This window comes from Otolemur garnettii, unplaced genomic scaffold (genome assembly GCF_000181295.1).
Source record: "Otolemur garnettii isolate 467f Iridium unplaced genomic scaffold, OtoGar3 scaffold00011, whole genome shotgun sequence".
Taxonomy (NCBI): Eukaryota; Metazoa; Chordata; class Mammalia; order Primates; family Galagidae; genus Otolemur; species Otolemur garnettii.
This window is the reverse complement of record NW_003852406.1, coordinates 31,991,436-32,013,527: the sequence shown is the minus strand read 5'-3', so window position 1 is coordinate 32,013,527 and position 22,092 is coordinate 31,991,436. Positions and strand designations below refer to the sequence as shown.

Here is a 22,092-nt window from a genome sequence, read left to right as displayed (position 1 = left end):
AAAAATGGATCATTCTCTCAGAGAGCTCTGGGATAATTCAAAGAAAACTAATATTCGCCTTTTAGGAATCCCTGAAGGTGACAAAGTTGCTTCACAATGCACAGAGGCTCTTCTTCATGAGATTATGAAGGAGAACTTTCCAGACATGCCAAGAGATTCTGAAATTCAGATAGCAGACAGTTTCAGAACCCGAGCACGACTCAACCAGAATAAGACATCCCCCAGGCACATCATAATTAACTTCACTAAAGTTAATATGAAGGAGAAAATTCTCAAAGCAGTCAGACGTAAGAAAACCATAACCTACAAGGGGAAGAATATGAGAATGACTGCAGATCTCCCTCCTGAAAACTTTCAAGCTAGAAGAGGGTGGTCATTGACCTTTAATCTCCTAAAACAAAATAACTTTCTACCCAGGATCCTGTATCCAGCTAAACTGAGTTTCATTTATGATGGAGAAATTAAATACTTTAATGACATTCACATGTTGAAGAAATTTGCCATAACTAAACCAGCCATCCAAGATATTCTCAGACCTATCCTCCATAATGACCAGCTCAATCCTCCACCATAAAAGTAAACTCACTCATAAACTTTTTATCAAATCCCAACTTCACAGTGGCAAAAGGATTAAACATGTCCACTGGACTTTCAAAAAACTCCATATCCAAAATTCTACCAGGCTTATTAATATTCTAAATTAATGCGAATGGCTTAAATTGTCCTCTAAATAGGCACAGGTTGGCTGACTGGATACAAAAACTCAGGCCAGATATCTGCAGCATACTACCTTAAAAGACAAATATAGGCTCAGGGTGAAGGGATGGTCATCTATAATTCAGGCAAATGGAAATCAGGAAAAGCAGGTGTTGCAATTTTTTTGCAGATACAGTAGGCTTTAAACCAACAAAAGTAAGGAAAGATAAGGATAGTCACTTCATATTTGTTAAGAGTAACACTCAACATGATGAGATTTCAATTATTAACATTTATGCACACAAACAGAATGCACCTCAATTTATAGAAGATACTCTAAGTGCCATGAGCAACTTGATTTCCTCTAGCTCCATAATAGTTGGATATTTTAACACTCCTTTGGCAGTGTTGGATAGATCCTCCAATTAGAAGCTAAGCCAAGAAATTTTAGACTTAAACTTAACCATTCAACATTTGGATTTAACAGACATCTACAGAACATTTCATCCTAACAAAACTGAATGCACATTCTTCTCATCAGACCATGGATCATCCTCCAAAATTGATCACATCTTAGGTCACAAGTCTAACTTCAGCAAATTTAAAAGAATAGAAATTATTCCTTACATCTTCTCGGACCATCATGGAATAAAAGTTGAACTCAGTAACAACAGGAATCTGCATCCTCATACAAAAACATGGAAGGTAATGCTGAATGATAGCTGGGTCATAGATGAGATTAAGAAGGAAATTACCAAATTATTGGAACAAAACAACAATGAAGGTATGAATTATCAGAACCTCTGGGATACTGCAAAGGCAGTACTAAGAAGGAAATTTATAACACTGCAAGCCTTCCTCAAGAGACAGAAACAGAGGAAGTTAACAACTTAATGGGACATCTCAAGCAACTGGAAAAGGAAGAACATTCCAATCCCAAACCCAACAGAAGAAAAGAAATAACCAAAATTAGAGCAGAATTAAATGAAATTGAAAACAGAAGGATTATACAACAGATCAATAAATCAAAAAATTGTTTTTTTGAAAAGGTCAATAAAATAGATTAACCTTTGCCTAACCTAACCAGGAAAAAAAGAGTAAAATCTCTAATTTCATCAATCAGAAATGGTAAAGAGGAAACAACAGACACCTCAGAAATTCAAAAAATCCTTAATGAATATTACAAGAAACTTTATTCTCAGAAATACGAAAATCTGAAGGAAATTGACCAATAGTTGGAAGCATGCCACCTTCCAAGACTTAGCCAAAATCAAGTGGAAATGTTGAACAGGTCTATATCAAGTTCTGAAATAGCAATCAAAACTCATAAATCGGTAGTCTTTATATATACCAACAGCAGCCAAGCTGAAAAAATAGTCAAGGACTCCATTCCATTCACAGTAGTGCCAAAGAAGATGAAATATTTAGGAGTTTATCTAACAAAGGATGTGAAAGATCCCTATAAAGAGAACTATGAAACTCTGAGAAAAGAAATAGCTGAAAATGTTAACAAATGGAAAAACATACCATGCTCATGGCTAGGAAGAATCAACATTGTTAAAATGTCCATACTACCCAAAGCAATATATAATTTTAATGCAATCCCTATTAAAAGCAATCCCTATTAAAGCCCCACTGTCATACTTTAAAGATCTTGAAACAATAATACTTCATTTTATGTGGAATCAGAAAAAACCTCAAATAGCCAAGACATTACTCAGAAATAAAAACAAAGCAGGCGTAGTCATGCTACCAGACCTCAGACTATACCATAAATCGATAGTGATCAAAACAGCATGGTACTGGCACAAAAACACAGAGGTAGATGTATAGAACAGAATAGAGAGCCAACAGATGAATCCAGCTACTTACCGTTACCTGATCTTTGACAAGACAATTAAAAACATTGAGTGGGGAAAAGATTCCCTATTTAACAAATGGTGCTGGGCAAACTGACTGGTGACCTATAGAAGACTGAAACCAGACCCACACCATTAACTAAGAGAGACTGTCACTAATTAAAGATTTAAACTTAAGACATGAAACTATACAAATACTAGAAGAAAGTGTAGGGAAAACACTTGAAGAAATTGGCCTGGGTGGAAATTTTATGAGGAAGACCCCTGGGCAATTGAAGCAACATCAAAAATACACTATTGGGACCTGATCAAAGTAAAAATCTTCTGCACAGCCAAAACCACAGTAAGTAAAGTAGGTAGACATCCCTCAGAATGGGAGAAGATACTTGCAGGTTATGTCTCTGGCAAAGGCTGAATAACCAGAATTCATAGAGAACTCAAACATATTAGCAAGAAAAGAACAAGTGATCTCATCTCAGGGTGGGCAAGGGATTTGAAAAGAAATTTCTCTAAAGAAGATAGGCGCATGGCCTACAGATATATGAAAAAATGCTCACCATCCTTAATCATTAGAGAAATGCAAATCAAAACTACTTTGAGATATTACCTAACACCAGTAAAATTAGCCCATATCACAAATCTCAAAACCAGAGATGTTGGCATGGATGTGGAGAAAAGGGAACAGTTCTGCCACTGCTGGTGGGAATGCAAACTAATATGTTCCTTTTGGAAAGATGTCTGGAGAACACTAAAGAGAACTAAGAATAGACCTGCCATTTGATCCTACAATTCCTTTATTAGGTATATATCCAGAAGACCAAAAATCACATAACAACAAAGATATTTGTATCATAATGTTTACTGCAGCCCAATTCATAATTGCTAGGTCATGGAAGAAGCCCAAGTGCCCAGTGACCCACGAATGGATCAATAAATAGTGGTATATGTACACTATGGAATATTATGCAGCCTTAAAGAAAGATGGAGACTTTACCTCTTTCATGTTTACATGGATGGAGCTGGAACATATTCTTCTTAGCAAAGTATCTCAAAAATGGAAGAAAAAGTATCCAATGTACTCAGCCCTACTATGAAGTCAATTTATAGCTTTCTTATGAAAGCTGTAACCCAATTATAGCCCAAGAATATGGGGGAAAGGGAGAGGGAGGGAAGAGGAGGGGGGAGGATGGGTGGAGGGAAGATAATTGGTGGGACCACACCTACAGTGCATCTTATACACGTGAAATTTACTAGGTGTAGAATATAAATGTGTAAACACAATAACTAAGAAAATGCTGTGAAGGCTATGTTAACCAGTTTGATGAAAATATTTCAAATTGTATATAAAACCAGCACATTGTACCCCATGATTGCATTAATGTACACAGCTATGATTTAATGGGAAAAAAAAAGAAGAAGAAAGAAATGGTGGCTCACACTTGTAATCATAGAACTTTGGGAGGCAAAGGCAGGCGAATCGCCTGAAGCCAGGAGTTCTAAGCCAGCCTGAGCAACATAGCAAGACCTCATGACTAGAAATAATAGAAAAATTAGCAGATCATGATGACATTTGCTGGTGGTCCCAGCTACTGGGGAGGCTGAGGCAAGAGGATCATTTGAGCCCAGGAGTTTGAGGTTCTTGTAAGCTATGAAAATGCTACTATACTGTAGCCCAGACAATGGAAAAGATGAAAAATGATTTTATGGATGATAATGTTACAGCCCAACCAGGTCCATTGCCCACTGCTCAAGAGGAAGCCGATACACTGAGATAGCAGACCATGGCAGAGAAAATGTTTAACACCACAGGAGCATGTCTCCCCAAGAATCTGGGAGATAGATAGTTTGGCTGCTGGTTGGCTGGGTTCAGGATGCAACCACAGGGGTGCAAAAATTGTCTTCTTTTCTGAGTTGGTTCTTGGGTGGGGGGTCACAAGATTAGTTGACTCAGTTCCTCGGTATGGGCCAAGGGTCTGGGTGGGTTGGCCCCTTCCACCAGAATGTAGAAGCTGGACTATGTTATCTGTGGGCACAATGAAGAAGGCTGAGGATCTTCATAACCGTCAGCTGTGTGACTCCCAGCAGTAAGCAAGTCTAGGAGAGCAAGTGAGGAACAATGGCTGATATATATACACACATCTATGTGTATACATACACATGTCTATATTTCCCTTTGTGACCTTTTATTAATTTCATAAAGGTCAGTTTCAGTCTCCCCCACGACCCCCAGGGTTCATGCCACCTCATTCCTGTGGTGTGGGCTAAGGAGATGGAAAGGGCAGATTTTCCTTTATTGAGTACTAAACCATAATGATAACTTGGGCTTTAATAAAAGGGAAACAAGTTTGAACTGAAAAACAAAAATAATATCACTGGATTGAGCGGTCTCTAAGATCATTGTTTCTGATTCTATATGAAAAGACTGGTGATCCAAAAACAAGGTTCAAATTACTTCTGTAATTAATTGCAGCAAAATTATGTCGTCTTCTTGGTCCCCTGCTGCTTTCTAATAGTCGTCAAGCTTGTAGGAAGGAAATGTGAACGGCTCAATTCACAGCTGGAAACAAATGATATATGTTCTTTGGAAAAGAAATGTCTCTTCCCTACCTATGAAACTTTGAGCTTTTGGTCAATTTACCCTTTGAACACAGAAAGTCAGTTTGTTTAGCTCTGCAGAGGCTCTTTGCATTAATTTGGGGAAAATACTAGCAAAAGTTAAGTGTCCCCTTTTGCCATATGTCTATCAGGAGCAGGACCAGAAACATATGCTTGACGCAGCCTAAGAAAGCCCCAGTCCTGGGGAGCAGGGGCATAATCCTCAGAGTTTTCCAATGAAAGATGAGATTGAGATGGACATTTTAAAATGTCATTTTGGTTCTGTGTAGCAAAATATTCAGCAAGATGGAAATTTTGCATTTCTTTCTGGGAGACATACTGCTGATGAGCGCACTGTGGCAAATGTTGGGAAGAGGCAGTGTATGAGGAGCCTAGTGAGTGGGAACTGACTGAGACTCCACCCCCATCCTCCCAATATTCAAGTTACAAAATCCTCTGCAGTAGAGGAAAGAGCAAGAAAGTCCCTGAAATGAAATTTAGGCTTGGGGGTGGGCCGCTGCTGTGAGCTGGGTTATCTTAGGAGAGGAGTAACTCTGAATCCAAGATGCTGTGGATTCTGGGACAAGTTCCAACCAGCCATCCTGGGGGCCAGAGAGTACCCAGGAGGGTGGCCCATATGTGGAAGCAAACCTAAGGGGCTATGACATTGGAACTCTGGACAGAGAGCGAACAACAGTAGAAAGAAATAGCCAACTATTTCTTTCCTGCACAGAGCCCCCGCAGCAGGGACTGGGGTAGATGTCCTAGTCGTTCCCCAGCCTCCACAGGTGATGGGGCATCCTTTGTCCTCATGGAGGCCTTCTCTCCGGAAGGCATAGGTAAACTGGCCCTGTGTTCATGAACTAGCACCTCGGGGACTTCTTTAATCATAAGAAACATACTCAAAATAGGGGATATTAGAACTTGAGCTGGTCACTGGCAGTATTAACAGGAAATATGTTTGTGCTCCAAAGGGGTAAGGAAGAATATATCTGTTAGAAGCACAGGGAGAAGAACTCTAATGGTGGCCACCAGGCAGCGGCGGCTTTTAGAACAAGAGATGGAGATCCAGTGCTGGGGAGCCCCAGCTGTAGGCCATGGTGCCCTAAGGGACATTGGCCCCTCCATGGACTCAGTTTTGTCCTGGCTTCTGGACCCCAGCCCAACTTGGGGCCAAGTAGACACTCTTGACCAACCCTTCTCAGAGATTGTTTAATTGGGGTTTCCTAATTCCTTTTGAGCCATTTTGATCATTTACATTTTTCTCAATAAACACCCATACCACTGAAGTTTTCTCCAGGCAGAGATGTTTTTTTGTTTTTTTTAAGCCAACTATTTCTTTTGCTTTTTTATTTCACAACAATCTTACTTTAGATTTTTGGAATTAATTTACTGGAAGAATAAATTACAATTTACTGCTTGGGGGGGCCTACCAAGCTTTGTCATTCGTTCAGTGGATGGTTCCTGTGGGAAGCCAGTTTTTTTAGGTAGTCACTGGGCTCCAGTTGGGAATATCAGGATTCTGCCTGTAATATTTCTGTAACTTCTCTAGAATTGTGGGCAGCCCAACTGTGGAAGCATAGAACATGGGCCCACCTTTGTGCCTGGGCCATCCATACCCACGTAAATAGATAAAATCAACATGTACTGGGCTAGCAGCTATCCCTTCTCCAAGATATGGAATGCTTCATTAATAAGTAAATATAGGCTCGGCGCCTGTGGCTCAAGTGGCTAAGGCTCCAGCCACATACACCTAAGGTGGCGGGTTTGAATCCCCAGCCCAGGCCCGCCAAACAACAATGATGGCTGCAACCAAAAAATGGCCGGGTGTGGCGGGTGCCTGTAGTCCCAGCTACTTGGGAGGCTGAGGCAGGAGACTTGCTTGAGTCCAGGAGTTGGAGGTTGCTGTGAGCGTGATGCCATGGCACTCTGCCCAGGGGGATAGCTTGAGGCTCCGTCCAAAAAAAAAATAAATAATAATAAGTGAATATAAGCAGTGCTCAAGGATCTCATCCCATCTAATGATACGTGGTTCAATGTGATAGGTTTCTCTGTATTATGACAGAAATTTGGAAATCCAGGGATCAGGTTCACAAATACTACCTAATGGCTTGTCATATTGATGCCATCCCTTACCTGTCCTCTGGCCAAATTGTTCTAATTCACAGAGCATATCAGGAATTGGACAATATAGATGATTGCTCCTCTTTGGGGCAGGAGTTTCTGGGGGCAACATAGGTCCAGTAATACCTTGCCCCTTTTGAGATTTCTAAAGGTACAGAAATAACTCCTGCTCCTTCTTGATGCCCTCTTCATAGGGATCCTGCAAAGCAGCCTGGACTGTGTGGACACAAGCTTCTGGAGCAAGGCCCCCAGGGTACTGCTTCTGCACCTGCAAGAACGCCTCACTGAAAATAGTGTCCATGATGGGCAAGCTCTGAATTGGCTTGTTGTAGGGTCTACAGGATTCTAGAGGTTAATCTAAAACTCTCTGAACAAATTTGATTGCTTCTTTAACTGGGTCTGAGTTGACAACTTTATCTAGAAGACCCAACTTGAGTGCTTCACCTGCCAAAATAACTCTTCCTGAAACTATTAACTCCAGTGAGTCTGGGGAGAAGCTGTGTTCCTCTTGCCCCAGGAAGAATTCCTAGTATGACTTCTGGGAAGGCAAAATAAGCCTCTGCATGGGGGCCATCCTGTGGTAGCAGCCCAGAGCCAGCTCTAGACCCCCTCCTAAAGCCATGCCTTGGATAGCTGGTACTACGGGCTTCTCATTTCTCTGCATATCATCTACCATAGGTCCCAGTGCCATACCAGAGGTCCTAGGAGTGTCGAAGCTAAGTGATATCAGCACGATATCAGCACCTGCAAAGAATTTGCCTTCAGTTCACAGATCACAATGACTTTTACTGTCTGGTCTCTTTTAGCTTTTTATTAGTCCCTCTTTTATACTGTAGAGTACAGCGGCACTGATCACATTGACTGGCAGGTTTCAGAGGTGAATCAACGCCAGGTAGTTAGTTGTGCAGCCTCATATATTCAGCCATGTTTCCTGGTCACCGAAACCACCTCTGTCCTCCAGGCAGAGTTTTACATGGCACTGGCTCATTATGGTTTTAATCTCCTTCGTATCTGGGGTTATAACCTCTTTCTCATTCCTAAGGGTGTGTATTTGCCTTTTTTTCTTCTAGATTAAACTTGCCCAAAGTTTTGTGCAGGTTTGAACTATTTCAAAGATCTTGCCATAGGGTTATTTTTAATTCAGTTGGTTTTCTGTTCTGTAAATCATTAATTTCTACTTTTAACTCCACTAGTCTCATCCTCCAGATTTTCTTTTTTTGAGAAAGAGCCTCAAGCTATTGCCCTTGGTAGAGTGCCGTAGTGTCACAGCTCACAGCAACCTCCAACTCCTGGGCTTAAGCAATTCTCTTGTCTCAGCCTCCCAAGTAGCTGGGACTACAGGCACCTGCCACAATGCCTGGCTATTTTTTGGTTGTAGTTGTCATTGTTTGGCAAGCGTGGGCCAGATTCGAACCTGCCAACTCTGGTATATGTGGCTGGCGCCTTAGCTGCTTGAGCTACAGGTGCCACCGAAATTTTCTTAATATTGTTTATATAACTTCCTAAATTGGTTCCTTTTTCACTGTGTTTAATTCCTTTTGTTCCATGATAAAAGTTTTGATTTTGCCCCAGAATATAGGAAACAACTCAGTTACCTCACCAAATAAATTTTTGTATGCAGAATTCTCATGATAGTGGTTTTCTAAATATTCTATAACTGCAGCTTAATTTTCTCAATAATTATTTTTCATGTTATTCAAATCAAGACGCTTCTTGGTTTGTTAGTCTGTTTAATACTTTGTGGCCAGAGATGCAGACTACAGAATTTTACTTTTTAAAATGTATGGATATTCCCTCTGTAATTCTATATTGTCAATTTTTATAAATATGCTGTGACCATTTGAAATCAATGTATATTCCCTGTAGGCAATAAAAACATCTATTCAGTTTACTAATGATACTAGTCAAAATATTTTATATCATTCTACTAGGGTTATCTTTTTTTTTTGAGACAGAGTCTCACTTGGTCACCCCTGGTAGAATGCAATGGCATCTTACCTCAAACTCTTGGGCTCAAGTGATCCTCTTGTCTCAGCCTCCCAAGTAGCTGGGACTGTAGGTGCCCACCACAATGCCCGGCTACTTTTTAGAGACAGTGTCTCACTCTGGCTCAGGCTGGTCTTGAATCTGTGAGCTCAGGCAATCCCTCCACCTCAGCCTCCCAAGTGCTAATTTTTATTGAAATAATATGGAACTTTAGATATAAATTATTATTACAATGCTTTTATGTTATGTAACTTCTTTCAAAGATTATTTTTAATATTCACATTATTTTATACTTCTATTATAATTATTTGCACAGTAGATTATTGCTTTATTAGTTTTATTATTCTCTATGTGTCTTTCTGTCAGGTAAATTCTTCACTTTGTTTTATTTCTTGGTGGTAGGGATATCTCTTCAAGCAATTTTTTGTTGCTAGAAAGGTTTGTAGAGGTCTCACATGCATGAGGGAGGGATTCACAATCCTCTAATCTCTGAAAATGTCTTTCTGCTGCTCTCAGGCTGAAGAGCACCGTTCAGCACAGGGTTCTCTATGCTTTTCCCCTTCCAAGTCCTGAGGACACTGCCGTCAAGCTCAGATATTCAGTGTCGTGGGGAGAATCGGGGGCCAGCCCATCACCATCATTTTCTGCCTCTTTGCAGACAACCTATTTTTCTTTCCCTTTACCTTCCTACAGGGATGTTACCCCTATTGCTTTCGAAAATCAGAGATTACCAAGAAAAATGTAGGTGTAGGTCTCTTTCCATTAAAAATGGGTTATATGTACTTTGTCCTTTTAAGCTAAAGACTTAAGGCACTCTTCAGCTCAGGGAACTTTATTATTATTATTATTATTTCTTCTGTTCTCTCCTCCTGAAATTTCTACTCCAAATTCCATAATTGAACTCCCAGCTATGCATGACCTGTATTGTTTGAGCAATCAACAGAGCAAGTTACTGTCTGAAAAATAAATAAATAAATCTGGAAGTGATCAGGAGCTTCCAAAGTGTGTCTGTCCCTATGCTAATGGGAGAATGAGAAAGATGTGCCAGGGAAGGACAATTCTTAACATTTGACCCACAGGATAATTCCACAAGCATAATTACCTCTGTTTTACAGATAAGAAGATTGAAGGCTTAATAGGGACAATGTTTTGACTCTTCACTAGTGCACCCAAGATTTGGACCCACATCCAAAGGAGAATTGGTCCTTGCTTCTTCCACTTCCAAAGGCTGCCAGCTCCTGGCCACATTATTCCAGTTTCTGTTTCTGTGGTCACACTGCCTTCTCCTCTACTGTAATAAAATCTCCTTCTGCCTAACACTTAGGACCACACTTGCAATTACATTTAGGGTGCCATCAGATAACTTAGGATATTCTTCCATTCTCAAGATCCTTAACTCATTCATACCTGCACAGTCTTTTTTACCACGTAACATAACACTCACCAGTTCACAGATTATACTGTGGACTTTCTGAGGGGCCATTGTCTGTCCTCCCCATTCCAACATCCCCCAAAGTCTCAACTCTCTATTGCATCAAATTCCAAAATCTCATACTTCAGATCATCTAAATCAAGTATGAGTGTGAGTGTGGGTATGAGTTACCCTAGGGCAAAATTTCTTGTCATATGGGGACCTGGAAAAAAAGGTATCTGATCCTGAAAATACAATGATGGGACAGGCATAGGGTAATAGTTATATGCATTCCTATTTCAGAAAAGAAAAAAGAAGAAGAAGAAATAAAAGAGTCACCAGTCTCAATTACACAACAAATGAAAATAATGTAACCTAATTGTATTACCCTTGTATTAATCTGAAATTTTTAAAAATAAATAGAATAATTCTCTGTTGTTCAAGACTCCACCCTCTCTGCTCACAGCTCTGCCCTCTAGAACAAGGCTCTTCCCTCAGAGTCATCCTTCCTTTTTCTTTAAAGGTAGCACATAGTTTCAGCTGACTAGTTTTATCAGCATGTCTTCTGCCTATAGAATTTTGGGAGTCCAACGGCCTTCTTTTATTTCATCTTGTGTCTGCCCATTTTCATCCAAGCTGGCAGTGTTTCTGCTGATATAATATTCTTGAAAATATTGTGGATCTCCCATGTATATTATGGTGATTTACTCTCTGAGAGCAGAGAGTCCCTCCACAAACTTTTGCTGGATAATTCCATCTCTCTTCTTGGCTTCTGCTGAGATGGCTGAGGGAATCCATGAGTGACACATCTAATTTCTTCAGCTCTAGCAAATGGTCATCCAGTCCTACTCTTGCCCCCTCTTGCAGAGCATAATTTCATGGCAACAAATGTCCTAATTTTTGCATCTTTTGCAACATAGATAGGCTGAGAATCCTTGAGGGTAAGGACTAGATCTGATTCAACACTAAGTGTCCAAAACACACTATGTTATCTGGTCTGACTTTCAGTGGAAGCTTCATATCTTTAATAAATACAAAAAATTAACATTCACCTACTTGGATTCAAGTTACCCAAAAGCAGACTGTGAGGCAGTGATTCATGCGTAAGGACTTACTTGAGCTCCAGAAGGAACTGGAACAGGACTGAAAGGAGTGGGACAGTGAGGGATAGTGGCCCAGCCAGGCTGTGAGCTCAGATGAGGGGCAAGTTCCTAGAGTGCTCCAGAGTATCAATTATGCAGCAGAGTTTGTCCTCCCTAGGGATGGGTAATCTGGACTTTAATACTCCTGCAGGAGTCAGTCATTTGCTATGGACCACTCCAGGGTGACACAAACTCCCAGGCATGTCCAGGTCTGCACATATGGGTCAGACAGCTTGAGTAGCTTCTAAGAGGGTGTAAGTATCAGTTGCTAGAAGAAAACATGCAGGCTGTGGGGGCTGTGCATGCTGAGTAGTAAAGGGAACCCAGGGAGGTCTAAGTGAGACCAAGAGCTTCGGCCTCATATTATAAAACAACACAGCAGAATAATAAATTTACAGAATTGGTAACGATGATGCATTCTCTTGGCAGGAATAATCTCTTTCCTTGCTTTTATCTAAAATGGTGCTGTTTCCAGCTCTGAAATGTTTCTTAAAGGTTAGGGATGTTTCAATATTGGAAGATAATAAATCCTAAACACAATCTCCTATTAACCCCATCCCTCCACACACCTTTCCAGCCCTGGTAGTTGTCATGGTTTTAATCCTCTGTCAGTATACACGCGACCTCTCCCTCTAATGGGCCTGTTAATGGAGGGGTGAGGCCACCAAGTGCAGCCTGCAGGACACTGTGATTGCTGGGGGGTTATGACACTAGACATCTCTGTCCCGAGCAAACGCCATCCACTTAACCCATGTGCTGGTTTGGGGAAGTGAATCTGACAGGTCACCTTTCATAATGGCTCCCCTTTTATTTATAGAACCAATTGATTACTGCTTGTGGTAGGCTCTGAATCTTGTTATCCTGGGTGAATTCATGACATCCCTGTGGCACACTGTTTGTCCCCTCAGTGATAAACGGAGTGCTTTTTCAGTCCCTCTGTCTTCCTACTGTTGGTGGCTTCAGGCACCAGCCAAGCACAGATTCCCATCCACCAACATCTACTGTCAGAAGGCTGAGAGGTATAGGCCTGACCTGGCTTCCGGGGGGTAGTGGCTCATGGTCAGACCCAGACTTCCCTTAAGGAATTTATTGCTATGGACAGATTTGTGTCCCCTCTCCCCGCTCCCAAAATACATGAACCCTAACCCCCAATGTGACTGCATTTAGAGTAGGGCTTTTGAGAGGTAATTAAGGCTAAATAAGGTCATAAGGGTGGGGTCCCAATGAAATAGAATTGGTGGGTTTGTAAGACACACACACCAAAGAAAGGCTGTGCTAGCACACAGTAAGAAATCTGCAAGTCAGCAAGAGAGCCCTCCCGAGAAGCCAACCCTGCTAGATGTTGAGCTGGGAATTCTAGCCTCCAGATCAGTAAGATAACTAATTTCTGTTGTTAAACCACACTGTCTGTGGGATTTCATTATGGCATCCTAAACAGACGAAGACACACAGAAATAAAGAAAGCTATCAGCACAGAAAGAGAGGCAAAGCAGGGACAGCCTTGAGCCTGTATCCTTCATAGATCCTCCAAACAGATAGCAAAGCTCACGGCTGTACAGCTCTCTAAATGCATGTCCAGGGAAAGCACAGGACATGGCAGAAAGGGAGCCAACACACAGGACTTGAAAGGCAAATGTCTCCCTTCCTAGTTTGTCCTCCCTCAGGAGGGGTAATCTGGACTTTGATAGTCCTGTAGGAGTCAGTCATTTGCTATGGACCACTCCAGGGTGACACAAACTCCCAGGCATGTCCAGGTCTGCACATATGGGTCAGACAGCTCGAGTAGCCTAGGAGTCGTGGACTTTCTCTGGGGAGGTGGGAGAACAGCTTCTGGCTCATTCTGGTTTGAATCCAGCAGTTTAAAGGTGGAAAGAGTTTTACTCACACTTTGGGGAGAAATACTTAAAGAGCACTAAGGCAGTACTCACTAGAATTAATGCCTAATTTAGTATAATACTTAACACTACACTCCAGTGCACTGAGTATGTGAGGCCTGGCTCTGCCTCGGGACCACTTTGCCCCCAGAGAATTAAGAAAAACAACAGGGAAGGCGGCAAACAAACGATTGGAAGAGACTCAAAAGCAGGTGGAAGGGAAGGGCTGTCTCCAGGTGAAGAGTGATGAAAGTCCTCAAATGTGGCCAAAATGCCAAGGACATTTTTTTCTTATCCACTTCAAGCATATTTCTAATCTATAACTTTTTAAGAATTGAATTTTAGTTTTAGTTAGTTACTTGAATGCTTTTACAAATACAAATAAGGGGTGGTTTTGAAACGCAAAATTGCCCAAATTGGCATTTTAGTAAACATTACCAAATCTGCATGAGAGTACAAATTAGCTGGGCTTTCCTAAGAAATGTTGCAAAACATATAAAATGGGGTGAGAGCATTTAAATCTATGAGCTTTCTCTGAGCACCCTGCCTCAGCCCTGGAGTAGTGCACAGATTTGGCAGATTTGGGTGCGCACCCTGTATCTGTAGAACCTTTGGGTCATGCCTGCCTCGTTGCTAGCTTTTTCCCTAAAACCCTGACTCAGTACTTGTTTCTAGTTCCTTTGGATTTTAAATTTTCCCTAAGGCTTTCATGCAGCATTTAGCAGGATGCTTTTCTACTTGGACCAACTAAAACACAGCCCTAAATCTGCACACTTTGAAAGTATGCAGGGTCAGCCTAGGGACCAGTTCTTTTACGAGTCACTCAGTCACCCCAATTAGAATGCCTAGGTCCTCAGCCGACTACCTCCAGCCATCCCCATAAGATAGCAGATGGAGTGTTTGGCTCTTGCAGGCTTGCTGCTGAAGGACGACGCGGTTATGCTAAGACCACTGAGCTGGCCGCCGGGAAGGTCAGCAGCTGAGCTCCCAGGGAACTGCAGACAAGTTCAGCGCTGTGTGCTCTCCTGGGTGTTGTGTCCTCACTTCAGAACAGAGTTGGACAGAACTTGTGCCCACTTGGTAATTAAGGTTAATGAGCACACTCCATCTGGAAGGCAGGAAGGCAAATCTGCTCTTTATGTCCATATTCTTGGCATCCACCCCAGCTGGGAGACACTGATAATCTTCCCCTGTGGTACATCTCTGGGGTACAGGACCCAATCCCAGTCCTGGACAGGAAGGGGGAAGGTGATCCATCTGAGGGCTGACCCCTGTGATCTGTATGAAGTATCCAACATTAATGAAGTATCTGACATTAACTTCAGGCACAGCCTATTCCTGGGATTTCAGAGTCAGCGTTTGAGAGGCCAAAACTGGGTTGTGCACACATGGAGCAGGAAACTCCAGAGCACCCATCCTTCCCACTAATGTGGACATAAAGAGCCACTAAATACTGTGGGTCCAGGGTGTAGGCAGGGAGTCAGAAATATTGGGCGCTCCAAGTTCAGCTGTGCCATTTACACCGAGATTCTGAGCAAAACCCCATCCTACCCCTGTACTCGTCTCTTCATATATGACATGGAAAGAAGTGGGCTAGATCTGTGTTTTCAAAGTATGGTCCAAGGAACCCTCAAGGTTCCGTGGATGCCCAAAGTGGAAGGTGCACGGCACACTCACTGCAGTGACACTGCTGGCAAGAGTGACGGCGTGGTGCCTTGGAGCTACAGTATCACAATATACTTCTTTTAAAAAGGCAAAGCAAAAACATTGACATAATAGTTGCAGCTCCATGATGGAACTGTTAAGTGCTTATTATGCTGTTGTTTGGACTTTCCTAAGTCCTAAATTTCTCAAATAATAGAACAACGAAAGCAGGAGCAGGTCTTGATCTAGACGTAAATAAAACACTGACCTCCCATCCCCAGCACAAGTTCATGTACATACAGAAATTTATAGTTTATTTTTATGTCATATAAATGGTGTTGTGTTTGAGTTACTGTTCCTCAACTTACTTTTTCATGCAACAGAATTTCTTGCCCCTCTTTTGTGTGCGCTCACGTGTGTTTTTATTTAATAGCTTCCATAACACACACACACACCATGGCCATTGCAAACATTTCATTCTTGACAAAAGTTAATTCTGTCTCCAGTTTTTTACTGTTACAATACTGCAATGAACAACTTTCAAAATCCCAGAGCAAAAGAGCAATAGAACTTTGACCAAACACCTATTTCTTTATCCTCAGCCCTGGCCATATAGTCAGCAGTGACTATTAGCAAGTGATTGATGTTCTCAGGTTTCATGCTTTTGTCCATCAGTCCATCAGTCACTGAATAATCCAGACCCAGTTTCCCCAACATTATTTTTGAGTGGGCTTAAGGAACTAAGAAAAAGAAACAAACTAGAATTCAAGACATGCCAAGAAGGAACAGCCCAAGTAAACATCTCAGGTTCTCAACTCAGAATCCTGGAAAACATTCTAGAAGTATTGTCAAACCAGAGGTAGACAGTATCCTTGTTCATAAGAAGTGACCCCTACCTTGAACTATGTGATCTAGTGAACTATGGTGATCTTCCTACACTCTGGCTGCTTCCCAGAGCAAACGATAAACCCCCTCTTCAGGAGGACAATGTCACCACAGCCACTACAGTGTTTTACATCAATGCTCAGTGTTCCACTGAAATTGTTATCAGGTATATAAAGAAATTGAACAACAACAACAAAAAAAACACAATAGGAGTTGGCCCACGAATGACCCAGGTATTGGAGTTATCAAATCAGGACTTAAATTGGGATTAATATGTTTCTACAAGGTGAAAATTTTCACTGGCAAGATGGGAATTATTTTAAAGCATCCAATGGAAAATTTGCTTGTTTGTTTTTTGAGATAGAGTCTCACCATGTCACCCTTGGTAGAGTGCCGTGGCTTTACAGCTCACAGCAACCTCAAACTCTTGGGCTTAAGCAATTCTCTTGCCTCAGCCTCCCAAGTCGCTGGGACTATAGGAAACATCCCAAGTGGCCGCTGAAGGCTGAATGGATAAACAAAATGTGGTCTATCTATACAGTAAAATATTATTCACCCTTGAAGAGGAAGAGAAGTTGAAACATGTTATGACATGGATAAACCTGGAAGAGGTCATGCTAAATAAAATAAGCCAGCCACAAAAGGCAAATACTGTATGATTCTACTTTTATAATGTATATAAAGTGGTCAAGGTCATGGACCGGAAAGTTGAATGATGGTTGCCAGGGGCTAGGGTAGGGGAGAGGAATGGGGAGTTACTAGGTATGGAATTTCAGTTTTGTAAGATGAAAAGAATCCTGGGGGTGGATGCTGGTGGTGATGGCACCATAATGTGAATGTACTTAATGCCACAGACAATACGCTTAAATGCCACCATATACTTACAAACTGTTAAGATGGTAAATGTTATGTTATATGTATTTGGCCACATTTTTTAAAAAAGAAATGGGGAAAGAAAAATGGCCTCAGTCAACATTGTGGCAGTTCCCACCTTCAAGCCTAGTGAGGGGCTGTCCAGGCTAGTCCTTCCTGCCAGCACAGATCACCCTGGGGATGAGTGTCTCAGAGAATCACTTATCTTCTTCTGTCCTTTTCTGTTCCAGCACCCTCCAATGCCTCACCAGTGCCTGCTCTCTGAGTGAAAGGCCTGTTCTCAACGGCTCCCCTCCCTCTGCAATGGCCAGGTCCTTATGAAGTGGTGACCACTCCAACTAGCAGGTCAGTTGTCCCCACGAGCAAGGAGAACAGCGACAAGGTGTGAGACAGGGAAAAGATGGCTGGCTGTGGTTCCAGATATTCCAAAGTCTGCATGGATGTTTTCTTGAAATTCCAGAGGGAGCAGGGGATGGATCTCACTCTGCCCTTCCACCAAGAGAGAGAATTTTGCAGAGACCTAGAATTTGGGGCCTTGGATGAGTCATTTCCCTATTCTGTGCCTGTGTTTCCACATTTATATAATGGGCCAGTTAATGTCTGGGCTATTGTGAGCATTAAATAATAAACTGACTGAGAAAGCCCAGTGCACAGTTCAGGAGCTCTGGAAATACAGGGATGAGGACAGGCTGACAGCTGTGTGTGGGGAGGGGTAAAGCAGCCTTCATCCTAAAACTGCCCTTGGCAGCTGGGCTTGCAGAGAGCTGAAGCCCTCTCCTGGCCTGTTGCCCAGAGTTCACCTGCCAGGGCCTCACACCCCTGTGAAGCAGGTGTTGGCCCCTGTCCACTGCAGGAAGGAAATTGGGACCCAGAGAAATCAGTAAATCACCCCCAAATGACTGAGTGATGTGTCAGGTTAGGCCCCACCGGCAGGATGAGAGTTGCCCAGACCTGCATGGCAAGGCGGTGGCGGGGCTGAGACTTGGTTACCTACACCGGTTACCTACAAGTTTAGGGCTCCTGAGAGGAGTACAGGCACCACTGTCCCCTCCATACTGCCCTATGGGATGGCGGCCTGAGTGGCAGTCTTGTGCTGAGGGCGTGGCAATGGGTGGGCTCCCTGCCCCTCCCCCAGCCAAGTGGCCACACCTTCCTGTTCCCACTGCCCAGGGTGGAAGATGGTACCAGCCGCACGGGAGCCTGAGGAGGAGCCTACAGCTGCCGCAGATGGAGGAGCCCACGCCCGAGCCAGTCTTCGTTGACGTGGACAAAGGGCTGACCTTGGCCTGCTTCGTCTTCCTCTGCCTCTTCCTCGTGGTGATGATCATCCGCTGTGCCAAGGTCATCATGGACCCTTACAGCGCCATCCCTACGTCCACCTGGGAGGAGCAGCACCTGGACGACTGAGGCGCTGCGGCCTCCACGAGAGCGGGCCCTGCGTCCCCTGGCCACCGGCCTCCCAGCCTGCAGGGGCGAGGAATGGATGTGGCTCTAGTGGGTGGAGGAGGTCCACTTAACCTCGCCAGCCCTTACTCCAGCACAGAGTCAAATGCCCAGGTGCTCTGAGGTGGCCTGGGGGTAAGAGCAGGGGACTGGGCTAGAAACGGGGTGGTCACCCTCCCCGGCTCCTGTGCTCCTTTCAGAATTAAATCTAGCACAGACACCCCTTGTCCCCTCCCCCCAATGCACAGCAGAATTCTCCTTTGGGGAAGACAGTCCTTAAAATGCAAAGTAGCACACAGAGATGCCCACCCAGCGAAGAGGTCCCGCCCAAGCTGAGTGCCACCCGGATCCAGCAATGGAGAGGCTGGCCAGGGCTGAGGGGACACAAAAGGCACACCACCTGGGCTGCTTCCACGCAGTATTTTTTTTTAAACTAAAAATATGGAGAAATATTTTTCCTGGTACAAATAAAATGTACATTTTAGAAATTTGGAGAAATACAAATAAATAGAAGGAAAGGGGGAAAATAACACTCACATCCCACTGCCCAGAAGGGCCTTTGTGATATCTTTTCTTCCACCCTTCTCTACATGTGATTTTTAGTCAAACTCATGCTCCATGCTCGATGCTATGTGGGTTCATAAGACAGCATTAAGACGCCCCATTTCATCACTCTACATAGCCATATTTTTTAGTGATACAGGGTAATCTATCAGGTGGATAGGTCATGGTCTAATAATCATCTCACTTTTCCTCACACAAAATTATTTCACCTAGTAAGCTCGTGAGGGTCACAGTCCACGGGATGAATATTGGACAGGGAGACCTGGATTCTAGCCATGCTTTGGCTACTCAAAGCCTATGTGACATTGAGCAAATCACTTCACCTCTCTGTGCCTCAGTTCCCTCATTGTAAAAGCCTTGCCACTTTTAAATTTCTTTTTTTGCATGCATCTTGCATGAATGAAAGGACAGGAGGGGCAGTGCTTTGAACAGAAATGTCTGGTGGGCAAGGAACTAGTTGTTGGTAAGGGCTGCTGGGCCCTCCCTTCTTCCTTCCCTCCTTCCCCATCTGTGACCTTGCAGCAACAACATTGATCAGAGCCTACAAACCTGATGACAAGTCCCAATTCCTCTACTTCCTCGTTAAGTGACCCTAAATAACTCACTTAGCCTCTCTGAGCTCCCATGTCTTTATCTTTAAAGGGAGGAATAATGTCTACCTCACAAGGTGGTTGTGAGGATGAAACGAGAAAGCATGGACAGATGGTACTGTTCTTTCTTAAACTCCCGGGGTCCATGCTGGGAGGAGCAGGGGTTCTGGGTTCCTTCCTCCTCCCTGCAGAGCCCCGAACCAGGGCCTTCCTCAACTTCAAGGGCCTCTTCCTTGAAGAGCCCAGGGAGAGATCCAGATCTCCAGTCAGAACACTGGTCAGAGGAATACAGCAATCCCCCCCACTTCCAAGACCTGACCTCTAGGGACATGATGCCCACCAACTGACATCACTGTCACTGTCAAATGAAACTAGGCACCTGAGCTCCCCTTCCTCTGCCAGCATAGGCCCAGCCTGCCTTCCCACTCTGGGGAGACCTGCAGCTGTGAAGACACTCGGGGCTCTCTTTCTATCACCTGCCTCCCAGCCCTGGATCCCCACCCATTCCAGGCCACTTGGGAATTGTGTTTCCAAAGCACTCTCACCACCAGCTGACCCTGAAAAGTGGACAAGGCCATAGCTGTCCAGGCAGTGCTCCCAGGTGTATCCATATCCCCTCCCCCACCAGCATGGCTCAGGATGTGCAGGGGACAGCTGGCAGAGGCGTGGGCCAGGTCCCTAGAAGGATCTGCACAGGAAAGAGCCTGTGCTTTGCCCAGGCACAGTAGCAGCCTTACCTGTGAAGCATACCTCAGAGACCCCAGACATAGACACAGAAAGCCCAGTACAGCACAAATCCAATGCCCAGTCATCTAGTCACAGACCACAGGCACCCGGAGAGGCCTAGCTACCTCCGCTGGAGGCACATTAGGATTTCCTGTGCCCCGGGGCAGTGCTTACTCAACTGTGGCGGAAGGGCTTGTTCCAGCTCCAGACCTACAGACTCCAGGTCTCTGGGGTGGAGCCTAGGAGGCCACACTGGCAAGACCCCCAGGCATTTTAGGTGCCTGTTAAAGTCAGAAGCTCTGCCTGGGTCCCACTTAGTTCCTTTCCAAGCCTAGGTTTGCTAATATTTCCTGTCTTATCTCTCTCTCTCTTTTTTTTTTTTGACAGCAAGGAGAAATAATAACATTTCAGAAAGGGTGCAAAATATAAATATCAAACCTCCAATAAAACAGTGATTTTTATTTGCGTCCCTACAGACCCTTCTAATCGTTGTCCTCATGCAAGAGACATTTTTTAATAAATGCCATCAATTATATAACTTTGGAGCACACTCTCTCCCAATATCACATCACAAGCACACTTCAGTGTGGTTGCTATTAGTCCTCACGTGTATCATTTTAATGGCTACCAAACACGGCATCTGGTACACACATGTGATTATACAGACGTCTATGATTAAATACTTGGATTTGCTTCGTTTTCCTTCTTATCTGAGTACTGAGTAGAACAAAGAAAGATGGAAATGGATATGATGACCCCTGGGGGCTTGGTCAGGACAGGGCAGAGTAAATATTGAAAGAACAGCCCCTCCTTCTAAGAGACACATGGGGAGGGAGACTTGTCTAAGAATTTGATCATATTAAGGGGAAGGAAAAAATGAGATTTCAGGCTTTGGTTTTTGCATTGTGCTGCTGGAGTGTGGCAGAAGGGTCCTGTGTGATCAGAACGCCGTCCCTTGTTTCTGGGTGGCCAACATGAAATTTGGAGTTATAGGTAGTTAAACTATTCAGAAAAAAAAAAAAAAAGTGGACGAAAGCTGGAAAGCTGGCAGAGAGGAAATGAAAAGTATTCCAAGAATGAAAGGCCTATATAGTTGGCCACAATCCAGGACTTAAGAACATGGCCCAAGGGAAACTCCCCATAGCAGAGCAGGGCTAGTGGGTATTCCAGACAGTGGTGTCCAGTGGCCAGTTTTAATCTGTTGCCTGTTCTGTGCTCGGTACAATCCCTTCATGTTACTGGAAACCCTCGTTAACGTCTGGTATACAATCTGCTGTGTGGCAGCGGTGTTGGGGACCATTAAGACATTTTGGTGGTGGACAAAGCGAGGACATACAATCTGGAAGGAGCCAAAAGTCCCAGACATGAGTGGGATTCACAGAAGCAAGACATCAGAGTGGTGGTCACCCTGCAGAGAGGTGGATATGAATAGAAGGGCACAACAGTTCCATCGCAGCTATTTTATCTTTTCCATTAGTCATTCCACATGTTCTTACTGAATTGAAAGCCCACTGTCACCCTGTCTCATAAAATTATCTCAGAATCCCAGAGCCTAACTCGATCTAAGAGAGGCTGGTTTTGCTTAAAACCTGTTGTGTCCACTAGTATGGTGTCACTTCCCTCCGTTTCACTGCAGAGGACTGGTCCTGCGTGCATGGTGGGTGACCACCTGAAGTGTCC

General features: G+C 43.5%; 1 protein-coding gene and 1 pseudogene across 1 annotated transcript in view; one reads left to right on the top strand and one right to left on the bottom strand.

Moving 5' to 3' along the window:
- Positions 1-21,107, top strand: part of LOC111723410 (cortexin-2-like) — a 57,402-nt gene extending 36,295 nt beyond the window's left edge. The window contains exons 2-3 of the mRNA XM_023510063.1: positions 17,320-17,434; positions 18,260-21,107. Coding sequence (XP_023365831.1) covers positions 18,317-18,496 — 180 coding nt within the window. The 5' untranslated portion in view covers positions 17,320-17,434; positions 18,260-18,316 and the 3' untranslated portion in view covers positions 18,497-21,107. The remainder of the gene's footprint in view (positions 1-17,319; positions 17,435-18,259) is intronic.
- LOC100948788 lies at positions 7,420-8,396 on the bottom strand (annotated as a pseudogene).
- Positions 21,108-22,092: the final 985 nt, after the last annotated feature.